Raw genomic sequence first — 17,377 nt, forward strand, 5'->3', positions numbered from 1 at the left:
CCTAGACCCTTCATCAGGGAGGGGGATGGGGTGAGGGTTCTGGAATAAATAGGGAGAGAGGGGGAGGCGGACCGAAGATGGAGAGAAAAGAAGATAGGTGGGGAGGAGAGTATAGGTGGCGAGGTAGGGAGGGAATAGGTCAGTCCAGGGAAGACGGACAGGTCAAGGAGGTGGGATGAGGCTAGTAGGTAGGAGATGGAGGTGCGGCTTGGGGTGGGAGGAAGGGATGGGTGAGAGGAAGAACAGGTTAGGGAGGCAGAGACAGGTTGGACTGACAAAGGGGGTGGCCATGGGCACCCGCATGGGCCCCAGCTATGCCTGCCTCTTTGTAGGTTACGTGGAACAGACCCTCTTCCGCACCTACACAGGCCCCAAACCCCACCTCTTCGTCCGTTACATTGCTGACTGTATCGGCGCCGCCTCTTGCTCCCCAGAGGAGCTTGAACAGTTCATCCACTTCACCAACACCTTCCACCCAACCTTCAGTTCACCTGGGCCATCTCCAGCACATCCCTCACCTTCGTGGACCTCTCAGTCTCCATCTCAGGCAACCAGCTTGTAACTGATGTCCATTTCAAGCCCACCGACTCCCACAGCTACCTAGAATACACCTCCTCCCAACCACCCTCCTGCAAAAATTCCATCCCCTATTCCCAATTCCTCTGCCTCCGCCGCATCTGCTCCCACGATGAGGCATTCCACTCCCGCACATCCCAGATGTCCAAGTTCTTCAAGGACTGCAACATTCCCCCCACAGTGGTCGAGAACGCCCTTGACCGCGTCTCCCGCATTTCCCGCAACACATCCCTCACACCCTGCACCCGCCACAACCGTCCAAAGAGGATCCCCCTCGTTCTCACATACCACCCCACCAACCTCCTGATACAATGCATCATCCTCCGACACTTACGCCATCTACAATCCGACCCCACCACCCAAGCCATTTTTCCATCCCCACCCTTGTCTGCCTTCCGGAGAGACCACTCTCTCCGTGACTCCCTTGTCTGCTCCACACTCCCCTCCAACCGCACCACACCCGGCACCTTCCCCTGCAACCGCAGGAAGTGCTACACTTGCCCCCACACCTCCTCCCTCACCCCCATCCCAGGCCCCAAGATGACCTTCCATATCAAGCAGATATTCACCTGCACGTCTGCCAATGTGGTATATTGTATCCATTGCATTCGGTGTGGCTTCCTGTACATTGGGGAAACCAAGCGGAGGCTTGGGGACTGCTTTGCAGAACACCTCCGCTCGGTTCGCAATAAACAACTGCACCTCCCAGTCGCAAACCATTTCCACTCCCCCTCCCGTTCTTTAGATGACATGTCCATCATGGGCCTCCTGCAGTGCCACAATGATGCCACCCGAAGGTTGCAGGAACAGCAACTCATATTCCGCTTGGGAACCCTGCAGCCCAATGGTATCAATGTGGACTTCACCAGCTTCAAAATCTCCCCTTTCCCCACCGCATCCCAAAACCAATCCAGTTCGTCCCCTCCCCCCACTGCATCCCAAAACCAGTCCAACCAGTCTCTGCCTCCCTAACCTGTTCTTCCTCTCACCCATCCCTTCCTCCCACCCCAAGCTGCACCTCCAGCTCCTACCTACTATCCTCATCCCACCTCCGTGACCTGTCCGTCTTCCCTGGACTGACCTATCCCCTCCCAACCTCCCCACCTATACTCTCCTCTCCACCTATTTTTTCTCTCCATCTTCGGTCCGCCTCCCCCTCTCTCCCTATTTTTTCCAGAACCCTCACCCCATCCCCCTCTCTGATGAAGGGTCTAGGCCCGAAACGTCAACTTTTGTGCTCCTGAGATGCTGCTGGGCCTGCTGTGTTCATCCAGCCTCACATTTTATTATCTTGGATTCTCCAGGACCTGCAGTTCCCATTATCACTCTGAGCTACTGGTTGCCTGCCATTTAAACACGTCATCCTGTTCTCTGGCCAATGTTTTTGTCTTGGGCTTGCTACAGTGCTCCAGCGACATTCAGCACAAACTGGAAGAGCAACTTGTCATTTCCTCTTGGGAACCCTGTAACCTTCTGGACTCAATATCAAGCTCAATCATTTTAGGGATTGAGCACCTTGTCCCGTCTCCTTACGCCAACTCGCATGCACCAGTCCCTGTCATTGTATGGGCATCTACCATAAACAACCCATTGTCAACCACTAATGATCCCCATTAGCAGCTTTTCATTCACCCAGGCTGACCCTATGTCCACTCCTTTGTTCACTGGACCTGAAGCATTGACTCTGATTTCTCTCCACAGACGCTGCCAAGATCTGTGATTTTCCAACAATTTCTGTTTTGTTTCAGATTTCTGGCATCTACCGTTCTTTTGGTTTTGTGTTTGTCTCTCTTTCTGGGTTCCAACTCCACCAGTCATTTACTATTTTCTCCCTGCCCCCATCCATTCTCTGGCATAGGTGCCAATATTCTCCTAGCTACAGTCAGTCTGAAGAAGGATCACTGGGCTCTGTTAACTCTGCTTTCTCTCCACAGATGCTGTCCAATTTGCTGAGTCTTTCCAGCAATTTCTGATTTTGTCTCAGTTTATCCAATCTCTCTTCATAAGTCAAACTCTCCAATCCAGGCAACATCCTGGTAGATCTCCTCTGCACCCTCTCCAGTGTAGTCATCCGTTCTTTCATGTGGATTCTAGAATTCCAAATGATGCTTAAGCTGTGGCATATTCAGTTTTTTTAAACACAGTTCCAAGTAAACTTTGTTACGGAGATAGTAGGAACTGCTGATGCCGGAGAATCTGAGATAACAAGGTGTAGAGCTGGATGAACACAGCAGGCCAAGCAGGAAAGGTTCTAGACCCGAAACATCAGCTTTCCTGCTCCTCTGATGCTGCTTGGCTGCTGTGTTCATCCAGCACTACACCTTGTTATCTCCAGGTAAATGTTCCTGCCCTTAAACTCTATGCCTCAGCTGATAAAGGCAAAATCCCATTTGCCTTCTTTATCTTCTTAACCCTCAACCCTCTGTTTTCTACCACTCAGACAATTCTGGATCAAATTAGCCACATTTCCTTGGATCCCATGAGATCTTCAGTCTCCCATATGGGACCTTATCAAAAGCCTTGCTGTAGTCCAAGTAGACTACATTGAATGCATTGTCCTCATCTACTTAAAAAAATTTCAATCAAACTTGGTCATACATGAGCTCCCCTTAACAAAAACATACTGACTGTTTGTTTGATTTTGATTATTTCGTGCCTTTCCAAGTGCAGATTAATTTTGTTCCTCAGAATTGCATCCAGTAGTTTCCCATCACTGAGGTTAGACTGACTAGTCTGTAGTTCCCTGGCTTATCCCTTGCTGTTTCTTGAATAATGGTACCACATTGGCTGTCCTCCAGGTCAGATCTGACTGAGCATCTTTGCAGGCCTCAGTTTGAGAACCAGTGTCATTTTATAACTAATAATGTAAGTAAATTATTCAAAATGATAACTGTTTCTTTATTTTAATTGACAGAAGAAACATAGAAAGTTCATGCTACAGGAAGACGCATTTGACCCATCATTTTCAGTTATATGGCTCACATTGCTTCTGATCAATATCTTTTTTTGCTAATATAATTGTAAACATTTTTGCTGCTTTTTGGTATCCCTTGCAAGTTGCTTTTCATACTTTTATTTGTAGCTCTTTTATATTAGTTTTTCACTCTTTAATGTTCTTTTTATCTTTCCCTGTCTCCAGGCGAATGATATTTTGTAGTACTTATTTTTTAAAAAGAGTTGTCGCTTACTTCTTTAGTCATCTTTAGATAGGTAAAACTCTGCTCCTTAGGGATATAAACTAGTTTTGTATAATACTAAATTATTTTCTGAACACAGCCAATGTATTCTTTTGCTTTACTCATTAACAGATTTGCCCTGTTTATTATGGACTGCCTCTGATGTGAGCTTCACCTAAATCTTAAAAACCTGGTAGATGTTTCTGTCATTCGTCAAAATTCTGCAACTTTCACCTGACAGTATTGGGGGTTATCTTGAGCATATTGTGCTCGTATTTTCTCTCCATTTTCATCCCAGCAAAATTAATCATTGCATATTTCCTCATGTTGAACTTTATCTGGCACCTGTCTGCCCTTCCATCAACTTTTCTGTGTCCTTTTGAAATTCCACATTATCTTCCTCACAGCTCATAATGCTTTCAACTTCTGTATTATCTGCAAATTTTGAATAATGAACAAAATACTGGAAAACTTGAAATAAAACAAAATGGTGAAAATACTCCACTGGCCAGACAGCCTCTGTGGACGGTGAAACAGCATGAAAATTTTAGGCCAGTGACCTTTCATCAGAACTGAAAAATGTTAAAGGTGAATAGATTTAAAATTAATGCAGAACCAAGGAAAAGGAAATGGGAACAAGAACAAAGGGGAATATTTGTACTTGGATAAAAGGCAATAGAAATTAACTGATAATGAATTTGGGATTATGAGAATATTTTAAAGAGGGTTTTCTTTTTAAAGATCACATTACGTGCACTTACCCATGTTATGTCTTGACATGGGAGTAAGATTTCACACACTTCCGAACATATCACCTCTGAGCTTCACAACAACAAGAACGTTAATATGCTTCAAGTGTACAGTCACTTAGTGATAGAAATTACACTAGTTGAACAACTTGTGATAAAGATGTTTGCACAACCCAAAATATCTTGGTATAATTTAGCATTACGTACAATTATTTATAATGTTCTGTCATGTCAAGGAGTTTTTAAAATGGTTGTATTGTTGGTAAGGCTATGGTGTCTCTGGACACTGACAGTCAGAACTTTAATAAAAACCAAAAATACTCGGCCCCTTTCAAGAGTGAAGCACGTAAATGTTTGGGCCAGAGAGTTGAGGTTGACTTTGTTTTAAAATACCTTGTTTGGTCCACAAATGGAAGGCAATCTGTTGTTCTTACCTTGTCTGGCCTACGTTTGACTGCAGACTCACAGAAATGTGACTGACCCTTAAGTGACCTCTGAAATGGCCTAGCAGGCCAGTCAGTTGTATCCAAACTACTACAAAGCCCAAAGAAAGGAATGACACTAGGTGGAGTAACAAGCATCAACCTAGGCACTGGAAACTATAATAGCAAATACAGTCCTATTAACACTACCAAATCCTCCTTCCTAACATCCGGGGACTTGTTGCACAAAATTGTCAAGCAACAGCTTGGCATATTCATACTCTGGCAATCAATGAGGCAAACACCATCCACACCATCTCTGGGTATGTTCTGCTCCCAACCTCCAGGCCAATGATGAATCGGTATTCTTCCATATTAAACACCACTTGGAAGAAGCACTGAGGTTAGTATAGAGGACTTCACTGCTCATTACCAAGATTTGGTGGAGGTGCAACTGCTGGCATTGCTGTTAAACGGGGTCTGCAGAGGCAGTGAAGGAAACAAACAAAGGGAAAAAAACTTGCATCATCTTGTCCTCACCAGTCTGCCAGACACATTTAGGCTTATCCATGACAGTATTGATAGGAGCAACCACCACACAGTCCTGTTGGAGACAAAGATTCGTCTTCATATTGGAAACAATCTCAAAACTATGCAAGCATGAGAAATTGAGAACAATCAGCAGTAGAATTCTATTCACCTCAATTTCTAATGTCACTCTATTATTACTATCAAGCCAGGATATCCAACCTGGTTCAATGGAGAATGCAGGAGGGCATGCTAGCAGCAGCACCAAGCAAACCTAAAACTGAGGTTTCAACATGGGTGAGAAATTGCATACCAAACAGTAGCTGCAGCGTTCAGTGGTCAGAGCTAGGTGCTCCCAAAACCAATGAATCAGATTGAAGCTCTGCAGGACAGCGACATTCAGTTGTGCATGGTGATGAACAGTTAATGCACCTAACGAGAGGAAAAGACTCTGTAAATATTCCTTGCCTCAACGATGGAAGAGCCTAGCACATCAATGCAAAATACTGAAGCATTCACATCCATCTTCAGCCAAAAGTGATGAATGTATGATCCATTTTGGCTGTCTCCTGAGGTCCCACCATTATAAACATTCGGCTTCAGTCAATTCAGTGCGGTCTAAGTGGTATGAAGAAATGGCTGAAGGCCCTGGATATTGCAAAAGCTATGGGCCCTGAAAACATTCCAACAATAGTGGTGAAGACATGTGCTTCAGAACTGGCAATGCCTCTAGCTAAGCTGTTCCTGTGTAACTTCAGTACTGGCATCTAAACAATTTGGAAAATTACCCAAGTTTGTCCAGTGCTCAAAAAGCAGGATAAATCCAACCAATGCAGTTACCGCCCTGTTAGTCCACTCTTGACAAGGTGATAGAAGATGTCAGTGATGGTGCTATCAAGCAGTTCTTACAAAATAATGATCTGCTTAGTATTGCCGAGCTTGGGTTCTGCCAGAGCCACTTAGCTCCTTATTTTCTTCCTGCCTTGGTCTAAATGTGTAAAAAATCTGGACTCCAGAGCAATATTTCTTCTCAGCTCTACATGCATACACCCACTTCGACATTCCATACATGCCAATTAGCATGTCATTACAGATACAGCATTAACTTCCAGTTCAAAACATCACTGCCTCATATAGATCTTGGACGTCTATGGAGAAGGAAAAGAAAGTAGAGGGAAAGCTGCCCCAGAGCTAAGGTGATCGCAACTGCCGTTAACATCAAAGTAGAATTTGACTGACTTTGGCATCAAGGAGCCGTACCAAAATTGGAATTAGTAGGAATCAAGAGGTGGAGTTAAGGGAATATGATGGGTGGTTGTCATGGTGGTGTTGGTAGCATTCAAAGTTCTCCACTGTTTGCACACATACCTAGAGATTGGTGTCTGAGGCCCAGACATCTTCAACCACCTCATCAGTTCCCTCTTCCATTAAGGTCAGAATGGGGACATTTGCTGATGGATGGACGTTGTTCAGCAGCATCTTCAATTCTTTAAATACTGAACCAGTCAGCAGTCTACATGCAGTCAGATCTGGACAATATCCAGGCTTGAGCTGACATGTTACAAGTAACATTCACACCACACAAGTGACAGTTAGTGATCATCTCCAACAAGAGAGAATCTGACTGTTGCTTTTTGTCATTTAATTACGTTGCTATTGCTGAAGCTCCCACTATCAACATCCTGTGATTATCATTGACTAGAAATTAAACTGAACCAGTTATATGAATACTGTGCTTACATGACTAGGTCAGATGCGAGGAAGTTTGTGATGAGTGATTCAACTTCTGTCTGCCCACTGCTCGTCCTCATCTTCAAGACACAAGTCATGAATGTGATTGAATACTTTCCTTTAGAACATTATCGCAGGGTGAAAATCCTCAAACTCGCTTCCTAACGGCATTCTATGGGTTTCCCTGGACCAAGAATTGCAATCGTTCAAAAAGGCAACTCAATACTACCTGCTCCATGGCAATTAGGATTAGGCAACAAATGCTGGTCTAGCCAGCGATGCCCATATCCCTTGAGCAAATATATAAAAATAACTTTGAATATTTCCAGGGTTAAGTGAAAATGTGCCTGGGAGTGGGACTAACTGAACAGCTTTTCAATGAGCTGGTGTAAGCACAGCATATTAGATGGATTCCTTCTGTGTCGTATCATTGCGTGATTCTGTACAATTAACAGCTGAATTGCTGACTTGTCTCCTTGCAAACACTGAAAGCCCTGTATATTTACAGTATTCTCTGTTTTAGCTTTGGAAAGTAGTCTGTTTAATACCTTTAATCTTACTTATTGTGTGATTTTCTTACCAAGCTTACAGTTTTTAAAAATCTAGATCATTGATTCCAACCACACCAAAGCTGCCTCCACCAAGGCAAGCCTCACCTGGAGCTACGAGCTCATAAGATGAGTTTTAACGTGACCATAAGCTGGTGGCGATCTCTGACTGTACACCTGCACGGAATGCCAGTTATTCTGACATTAGTGAAAGCAGGCAGCTGCAGATAAAGTGTAATTCAATTGTGACTCCTCTCCATTAGAGATCTTTTCATCTATATCTGCCTGTCCTATTCTTCCTGTCCCTGTATTTGCTTTAAATTTCGAAGTTCTTGAAGCCATTGACTTGAAACTTTTAATTGTGTTTCAGTCTCCGTGGTTGCTTCTTGACCTGTATTTCCGACATGTTCTGTTTATATTTTATATTTTCAGCGAATGTTATATGTGGTTCGTTTCAGAGAAGGCATTGCTGCTGGATATTTACAGGTTGCAGTTGCTGGCTAACTGGACACAAGTCCAACAGAAGTACTTTCACTCCATCTCTTCATTGTCAACTTCTTAAAGCATTTGGTGTTTTGTTCCCATGCACATGAATGATAGGTTGATTTACAGAATATGCATCTTTTACAAACAAATGCATTCTGTTCCTTCTCTTCAGAAGATGGCATTCACCAGACACAGCCCTGCCGAGACTGGTGGTGGGATACAGCAAATAAAACCCCTTACCCGCTACAAGCGCATGAGGCTCACCGGCAGGGAGGACGTACAGGCCTGGGGGTTCCTGAAGTCTGTGGAGACAATGGTGCTCAAGGTTGGTACAGTGACTGCTAACACAAGGTCATAGTGACGGTAACTTACACTTTTGCTGGATTCACTGCATAAATCTGTAAATTCTTTCATTGTAGAGATAATGTACGTCAAGGTTTCTGTATTGACATTGTGTGGTTAAAATATATTCTGAAAACTCATGGATCACCATCTGTTTCCACAGGGAGACCACAAACCCAGGTGGAAAGCAATACAACAGGACCCTCACGCTCACCTCCGCAGTCTGTGTCACCAACATCACTAGGAGCAGCTGCCAGCCCTGACACGCATATGTCAAAGGGTATTAGTGAGTTTGAGGAGGGAACACAAGGTGAGACACAGATAAGGAAGGAACTGAGGTGATGGATGAAGAAGGGCAGGGGATTGTTGTGTAAGGGTTTAGGATAGATGCAGACCTGTTCAGTTATTGCAAATGTATTCACACTGAGCAGCCATGGCCACCAGTCATTCGGTCCAGGACAGTCAGACTGCTGTGTTCACTTTTGAGATCGTGTATTGGCTTCACATCTTTGGATAATGATATCTGAGAGTTTCGATGTAGCCTTCACTATCTCCTTTCTTCTGCTTTCTACAGTGTTAACTTCGCTCCCTGCCCTTGCAGTGCCAACTCCCTCTACCCCAACTAAAACCATCTCATCCACGGCCTTGAATGGATTGGAGGTAGCTGAGCAGCGCAGCTGGCTGTACCTAGAAGAGATGGTCACCTCATTGATGGCCACAGCTCAGCAGCTGAAGACACTGATTGAGCAAGCAAAGCAAGCCAGCATTGCTTCAAAAGATGGCGCAATTGCACAAGCTAAACTGCAGGCAGACCGTGAAAGGAAAGGGGTAAGTGGTATTAATCTCATGCCAAGTGAGGTATATGGTACAGCAGCTGGGATAATCTCTGTAAAGACATTAGCTTTGTCAGTCAGACCATGGGACTGCATCAAGTGGCCGGACCATTTATGTCATAGAGGCCAGAATCTTATTCACAACCTGGTCCCAACCAAGGACACCGATCTCTGATCTGGGAACATATTCCATGATCCGATCTCCCATTCCAGTTGCAAACTAACTAGCCAATGGGAGCTGGTATTTGGAGATGGTTTGTTGTTTCCTCACTTTTTTTTATTCCCCCCCCCCCCCCCGCCCCCACTTAGCCAGCTCCTCCCTCCCCCTTCTGCAGTCCCATTTTCCCTGCTGCATGACTGCTTTCCACTCAGCAGTTCCTTGTTTAGGGAGTAAGCCACCTCAGAGTTCTGTTCAACTCTGAGGCCACGTTTGATTCACCAGTAAGGCTGCTGAAGAAATGAAAGTCAGCACTAACTCAGCTGTTCACACCTCTTTTGCTGCTGAAACTCTTCACAATGTTGCCATCACTTCCAAACACGACCTAGTAATGGCTTCTCTTCTTGCTCCTGCATTGTTACCTCTCGTGTCCCCAAGGATCTATCCACGACTCCCTCCTATTCCCATCTCCATGCTGCCCCTTGGCAACAACATACAAAAATGCAACATTAATTTTCAAACGTATTCTGGTGACATCTGGCCAATGCCTCCACTGTTGTTAAATTGTTTATTTGATTTCCAGTATTGGATAAACAAAAATTTCCTTAAACCCACTCCGTGAAGATTGAACTTATTGTTTTCCGTTCCCATTCCAACTATCTAAAATTCAGCCAGTCTTTATATATCCTTACTGTTCCATCCGATCCCGATTGAAACCACTGACCTCATATTCTTCCCATTTTTTAAAGCTGTGTACATTTCTACTTCTGTAACACTGCCTGACTTCACCCTTTTTCTCAGCTTCCTTCTGCTGAGACCCTCATTCATGTCTTTGTTACTTCTAGACCCAATTGTTTCAGTACATTCCTGGCTGATCTTAAACATTCTATCCTCCATAAACTTGAAGTTGTCTCAAGTTGACTGTATCTTAACTCACACTGTACCCTTTTACCTGACACTCCTATATTCAGTGACTCACTTTGGGCTCTTGGTTTTTAAATTCATCGCCCTGCTTTCAAATCCCTCCATGGCATTACCCAACTTTGCCTCTGTAATCTTCTCTACCCCAGATATATCTCTCTACTCCTCTGATTCTAGCTTCTTGTGCGTTCCTAATTTTAATCAGCACACCATTGGTAGCTGTGCCTTCAGGTGCTTGAGTCCTAACTCTGGAATTCCCTCCCCACCCCTTTCCACTTTACTGTCTGGCGTTCCTCTGTTAAAAATCTCCTTAAAACCTACCTCTTTGACCAAGTTTTTAATCCTTTGACCTAACATCTCTTTTTCCTGCTCAATGTCATTTTAAAATACTTCTGTTAAACACTTTGGATAAAGACACAGTTTAAATATAATTTTTTGTTCTTTTATTTTCACTAGCCTCCTATGTACGATGCACCATAATCTCCATAACTGTCCAGAACAGATCCTTGCAACTGATTGCCTGCCAAGGCCTGTTAACTTGCTGATGATGTTCAATATTCAAATATAAAATTCTCCTTTAGTTCTCCTACCTTAGCCTTCTGTGAATCCCCTACGCTACACTATTTTCAATGAGAAAGCTTTTACCTTCACTGACCTTAATTTCTCAATTCATTCCATCTTCACAACATATCTGTTTTCCTCTCTACCACGTCTTGTTTTGAGGAACTTTGAGAGCTGCTCCTCTCTGGCTTGCCCTTCTTGTCTGACAAGCTAAATAATAGTTTCTTCCCATCAGTTATTTTGGTGGAAAAAAATAAATCCGACCCTAATTCAAGTCTCATTTTCCATATTTTTGCATAAAAACCATTAGGGAGAGGATTTCAGTCCTTCAGTCTCCTTGGTCATGAGGCTGAGCAGGTGGTGCTAACAAAGAGTGTGAATTAATGTCAACTTTGCTTGAAAAGAGATATTTAAAACAATGTTTTGAACATTAGGTTCAAATTGATTTAGGTTTTGCTCTGTTGATAAAAATTGGAAATGTTAAATGAGGCTGAGGTGCAATACACTGACAAATAGTTTGTTTCCTGTTAAACTTAGAATCTAAACCAGTACCAGAGCCAGGTGCCATTTCATTCAGCTGAGGATGTGGATGGTAAAACTGAGATCATCATTAAGGTGAGAAGAGAATTTTCACATTTTTCTGACTTATTGCTCCCTGCCAAAAACAGTGGGTTGGAGCTCATGTGATACCCACTATTAACTGTTACAGAAACTCAAACGTTTAGTCACGCTGTTGCTACTGGGATCACATCTTGCCACAAAAGAGTTTGACTACAATTCAAAAATAGTGCGACATTAGCTATAAAGTGTTGAATGACAACCCGTGGTTGTGAAAGGACTTGGTGAACTTGTCTTCTTATGTAATTTGACATCATTTTTAATTGTTTTATTGTAATAAAAGCGATAATCATCTGCTTTTCCACAGCTGCTGCCTAAATTAGCTAAGTATTGTCAAACATTTTACATCATCACAGGCATTGGTTACAAAGACTTGCAAACTTAAAGACTTAGCATGGTCAATAAAACTTCGGGCATTTATATACATCATGAATAGTTTGGGCTCAAGTATGAATCCTTGTGATACCCTGTTAATTACTTTCTGCCACTTGGAAAAGGACGCATATATTCCCACTCTGTTCCCTTGCTTTTAAACAATTCTCAATCCAAGCTAATTTATTACCTCCTATTCCATATGCTTTAACTTTGCCCATTAACCTCTTATGAGGTACCTTATCAAAAACCTTTCTGAAAATCCAAATACACGAAATCTCAATAGCTCCGTCGTTGGTTCCATGTGCAAATCTTTACAGACCATATTCGGCCCTGCTCCTTTTATTTTCTTTGTCATGATTATATACTATACTATAAATGACTTCTGTATTTCATTTTTGCAGTAGCTCACAGAGTATAGGGTTTTACAGCATAGAAAGAGGCCATTTTGCCAATCATGTCCATGCTGGTCATCAAGCACCAATGTACTGTCTCTGGACCAATCTCATCCTTGGTATAGTGTGGCACACAATATAGAATTGCACACAATAATCCAGCTACATCATAACCCTCCTTCTCTTGTATTTAATGCTTTGAGTAATAAAGGCAAGAGACCCATTTACTTTTTAACCATCCCATTCACATAGCCTGTTGCCTCCAAGGACCTGTGGGCTTGCACATCAACGTCGATTTGATCTTCTGTAACTATTACATTCCCAGCATTCATCACATACCGCCTTGCCATGTCATCACTAGATATCTTTCCAGATTTAAATTTGTGTGCCACTGTTCTGCCCATCTATATTGTCCTGTCGTCCAAGGCTGTCCTCCTCGACACAAAAATTGGTGCTGTGGTAAATATCATGTACAAACATATTGGTCAAACCTCCTTTATTCATGTCGACATCATTAAGGTACAGTACAAACAGCAAGTGAACAGCACCAAACTCTCTGGTATGCCACTGGACAGCAGTTTCCAGAGAACAACTTTTGATCATCACTGTCTGCCTCCTAACACTAATAAATTTTGGATTCAGATTGCCAAATTGCCGTGGATCCCAGGGGCTCTTACTTTCTTAACCAGCGTCCCACGTGATGCCTTGTTAAAAGCTGTACTGAAATTTTATGGAATACATCAACTGTATTACCCTCATCAATGCACCATCTTAATTCATTGAGAAACTCAGTCAAACCTGTGAAAGTTGATCACTTCATGACAAAGCCATGCTGACGAAGCTTGATTACTACTTGTCTGTCCAAGTGGCAATTAATCCAGCCCCCAGATTCTTTTTCCAAATGTTTTCCTACGACTAATGTTAGACTCACTGGCCTGTGAGTCCATGGCATCATAGCTAACATGAAGGTCACCTGTGAACCTGGCCTGGCATTGTGGAGTGAACCCCCGAACATTAAGATCCACGGGGAGACCTTAGAGAACGTTGGCCACTTTCGATACCTCGGGAGTGTCCTGTCAACCAAAGCAGCTATTGATGAAGGGACCCAGCATCACCTCCAGTGTGCTAGCGCAGCCTTCAGCCACCTGAGGAAAAGGGTGTTTGAGGACAACATCAGATCCGACACCAAGATCATAGTTCACAGAGCTGTGATGGTTCCTATCCTCCTGTATGGTTCTTAAACATGGACTGTCTACAATAGATACCCAAGGTGCTGGAGCAGCATCACCTACAAATCTGCTGGGAAGAAGGACGCACCAATATCAATGTCCTTGACGAGGCCGACGTGGCCCAGCATCAAGGCACTGACTATCATTGATTGGCCACAATGGGCTGGGTGTGTTGTTTGCATGACTGTCATGAGATTCCACAAGCAGATGCTCTACACCCAGCTTTGAAATTGCAAGCGAGCCCCAGGTGAAATGAGGAAATGCTTTAGTGATACCCTTAAGACCTCATTGGCGAAGTGTGACATCCCCACAGACACCTGGGAATCACTGGTCCAAGACCATCCAAAATGGAGGAGGACCATTCGGGAAGGCATTGAGCGCCTCGAGACTTGCCATCGGGAAAATGTGGAAACCATGCAAAATCAGTGAAAGTGGTGCTTTGCCGCACCAATGCCCAGTCCATCCCTTCCCACAACCACCTTCTGTCCCAAGTGTAATAGAGTTTGTGGCGGCTGTATTGGTCTGTACAACCATCCTCGAGCTCATTCTGAGAGCAGAAGAGTGTCATCCTCGTCTACGAGAGACCATCAATGAATGAATGAATGAGTTAATCTAAACCTTAAGATACTATAGAAAAGGAAAAGGAACAATCTAAAGTACAAAAAATATAACACAGAAATGTAATTGAGCAATTGATTCACTGGCCTGTAGTTCCCTGGTTTATCCCTACCATTCTTCTAGAATGATTGTACCACATTAGCTGTCTTCCTACCTTCTGGCAGAGACGATTTGAAAATTAATATCAGGCCCCTGCATCATTCTCCGTTGTCTCCCACAACAGCTTGGGACTCATTTCCTCTGGGCTTGAGGATGTAACCAATTTTAAGCTCACTAATACCTCTTTCCTCTCAATTGTAATTTGTTTATTTATGACAGTCGTCCTCCTCGATTTCTATACCAATATTAACATCCTGTATCGTGAATACAGGTGCAAAATGCTGATTGAAGTCATCACTTAAAATCTCTGCCTTCACATGAAGTTTGCCATTTTTGTTCTGGTTTACCTGCATTTTCTCTACTTCTCCAGGATGCCAAGAGTTTTGAGTTTTAGGTGGGTACCATAAGCTTCACTTTTATTCCTTATCCAATCCTGTGTATCCACTACAACAAAAACAAAAATTGCTGGAGAAACTCAGCAACTTCTATTTTTATTTCAGATCACCAGCATTCGCAGTTCTTTGTTTCATTTAATTGAATTTCCACTGGCTGGCAGTATCTTGTCACACTCTGTCTTTGATTCTCTTATTTACTTTTTCTCTTCTCCTCTCAGCATTCTTTATTTAGTCAGGTTCTGTCTGTGTCGTCAACCGAATGTTTGCCACAGACATCCTGCTCTCTGTCTCTTTTGTCACCTGAGGAATTCTGGCTTTGCTAGTCCCAACTTTTCCCCTTTGTTGGAATGTATCTTGCTTGTACCAAAGCAGCCTCTCTTTTAATGGCACCCCATTGTTTGATTACATTTCTATATTACATTTTCTTTACTTTTGCTCTTTGTCCTTTTCCAAAGCTAACCTGAACCTGTGATGCCATGGACACCGTTTCCTGGCCTATAATAGGAAAATATATCCCTCCATCATCTGCAGCTAATAGGTCTGGGCTTCCGATATTGTCAGTTTGGAAATTTGCCAGTTTAATTAATTGCAGGAATTGATCTATTGACTTATCACTGACTTGCTGAGAACTGCCTTTAATTTCTGGTCAATGTTTGACAATACAAATTTGCATATCTCTAATTCCTTTTGCAACCTCGGGGTATCCTGCAGCACTTCACAACCAATGAGGTTTAGTGACTGTGATAATATAGGAAATGTAGCAAGAATGTTTTGCCGTTAATTTCAATCTGTCTTAATGATTGAGGGATAATACACTGGGGACAACATCTTGCTGTTTTGTGTATTGTACTGTGGGATCTTTCCTGTGCACTGGAGCAAATAGAGACTCAGTTTAAAATCTTGTTCAAAAAATAGCAACTCCAACAGTCTTGTATTCCTTCAGTGCTTTTCCCTCAGGGGCAGCAAATACCAACAGTTGTTGCTCTGAATTTGTCCATACAGTCAGCAGAAGAAGGCTGAGAACCGAAAAGAAACAAACCCAAAAGCAGGCATCAGCCAGTGTCGAATAGTACTTTCAGTGCAAATGGTTCACAGGATATTAGCTTTATTTTAACTTGTTCAGATAGCTACCACCCTTTAATGCAAACAATCATCCTTAAATCATCCCTTCAATGTTTAATTCAGTGTTCAAACAGTGAGAGGAAACTAGGGTCACACCTCTGAGAAGAAGAAATAGAAGGATAAGTTTACGGTTTGATAGAATGGAGGTGTTTTTTTAAGGCTGTCATGGAACATAAATGTTGGCTCACTTGGCTCAAACATTCTGTTCCTATACTGTAAATTCTGTGTGATGATCTGTGAAATCCACTTTGTTGCGGAGGTTTTGGCAAAATAGGCTTTTGCAAATTTGTAATCCCAAGAACCCAAATCAGGGCAACTTCCGAGAGTCCAGTGAATGAATCTGTGGGCTCATCCTGATTGATGTACTGTGTGATGGTTCTGTTCAGTCTTAAACATTTGCAAGTGTATAAATAGCAGGTGACATTTACTGATTATTTTCTGAAGAAGCTGGCTTGATTCTCATAGTTTGTATCTCTTGAGTATTGAATTTGAGTTACCTGTTTTTCTTTTAAAGTTTATCAAAATTCAAGTAATGGTTTGGAGCCAAGCATAAAATGCAAAGCTTCCAAGGGACAACTATAACTCATCTTTTTCCTAACAAAATTCTTTACAGCAAACCTGTGTGAACTGTGGGCGGGAGGCTATGAATGAATGCACTGGATGTCACAAGGTACACTACTGTTCAACATTTTGTCAGCGAAAGGTGAGAAATAAAGAACTTCTATTTTTATAGCACATTTACACCTTCAGGAGCTCCCAAAGTATATTTTCCCCCAATTAAATACTTTTGAATTGTCGTCACTGTTGTAATGCAGGAACCTTAGTGCTAATCAGCACACAACAAATACTAATGACTAGATAATCTGCTTTTAGTGATGTTGATTGAGGGATAGATACTTGCCTCAAAAGTGAATAGAATTTGTTAGTTTCTTTTCAGTGGTGCTGTGGCATCCTATAAATCTGTCTAAGATGGCTAGCCAGGGCTTAGTTTAATATCTCACTGCAGACAACACCTCAGATCATGCAATACACCAGCACCGTCTTCTGCTAGTGTAGCACTCCTGCAGTTGTGCCCTTCCAACAGTGCAGCACCGCCGTAAAAACTGATCCTCTGACAGTGCACCACTCCCTCAGCGCTGGCTCTCCAACAACGCAATGCTGCCACTGCAGTGCTGTATTGACACACCAGCAGTGCATCGCTGTCTAAATACTGAATCTCGAACAGTTTAGCACTCTCTCAACATCGTCCCTGACATGCCGTGCTCCCTAAGCTTTACTCTATTGCAGTTCTGTTCTCCTTCAGTATTGAATTGTAGGCTTTAACCTGTATTATGTGCCCATTTCTCTGGAGTGGGACTTGAACAATGTCTTTGTGAAGCAGGGGAGAATGCTACTCAATGAGCTATGGTAGTTACTTTGTTATATTGTTTTTTTTTGTTTACTCTAATACCTATTGGAATAATGTCAGCATTAATTACACAATAACACTGCTGGGCTAC

General features: G+C 42.8%; 1 protein-coding gene across 1 annotated transcript in view; it reads left to right on the forward strand.

Annotated features, from left to right (window-relative positions):
- The window catches only part of deaf1 (DEAF1 transcription factor), a 93,059-nt gene that overhangs the window by 73,545 nt on the left and 2,137 nt on the right, over nt 1-17,377 (forward strand). Inside the window, exons 9-13 of the mRNA XM_059652068.1 lie at nt 8,389-8,541; nt 8,722-8,868; nt 9,133-9,386; nt 11,568-11,645; nt 16,492-16,581. Coding sequence (XP_059508051.1) covers nt 8,389-8,541; nt 8,722-8,868; nt 9,133-9,386; nt 11,568-11,645; nt 16,492-16,581 — 722 coding nt within the window. The remainder of the gene's footprint in view (nt 1-8,388; nt 8,542-8,721; nt 8,869-9,132; nt 9,387-11,567; nt 11,646-16,491; nt 16,582-17,377) is intronic.

Source organism: Stegostoma tigrinum, chromosome 17, assembly GCF_030684315.1.
Source record: "Stegostoma tigrinum isolate sSteTig4 chromosome 17, sSteTig4.hap1, whole genome shotgun sequence".
Classification (NCBI taxonomy): Eukaryota; Metazoa; Chordata; class Chondrichthyes; order Orectolobiformes; family Stegostomatidae; genus Stegostoma; species Stegostoma tigrinum.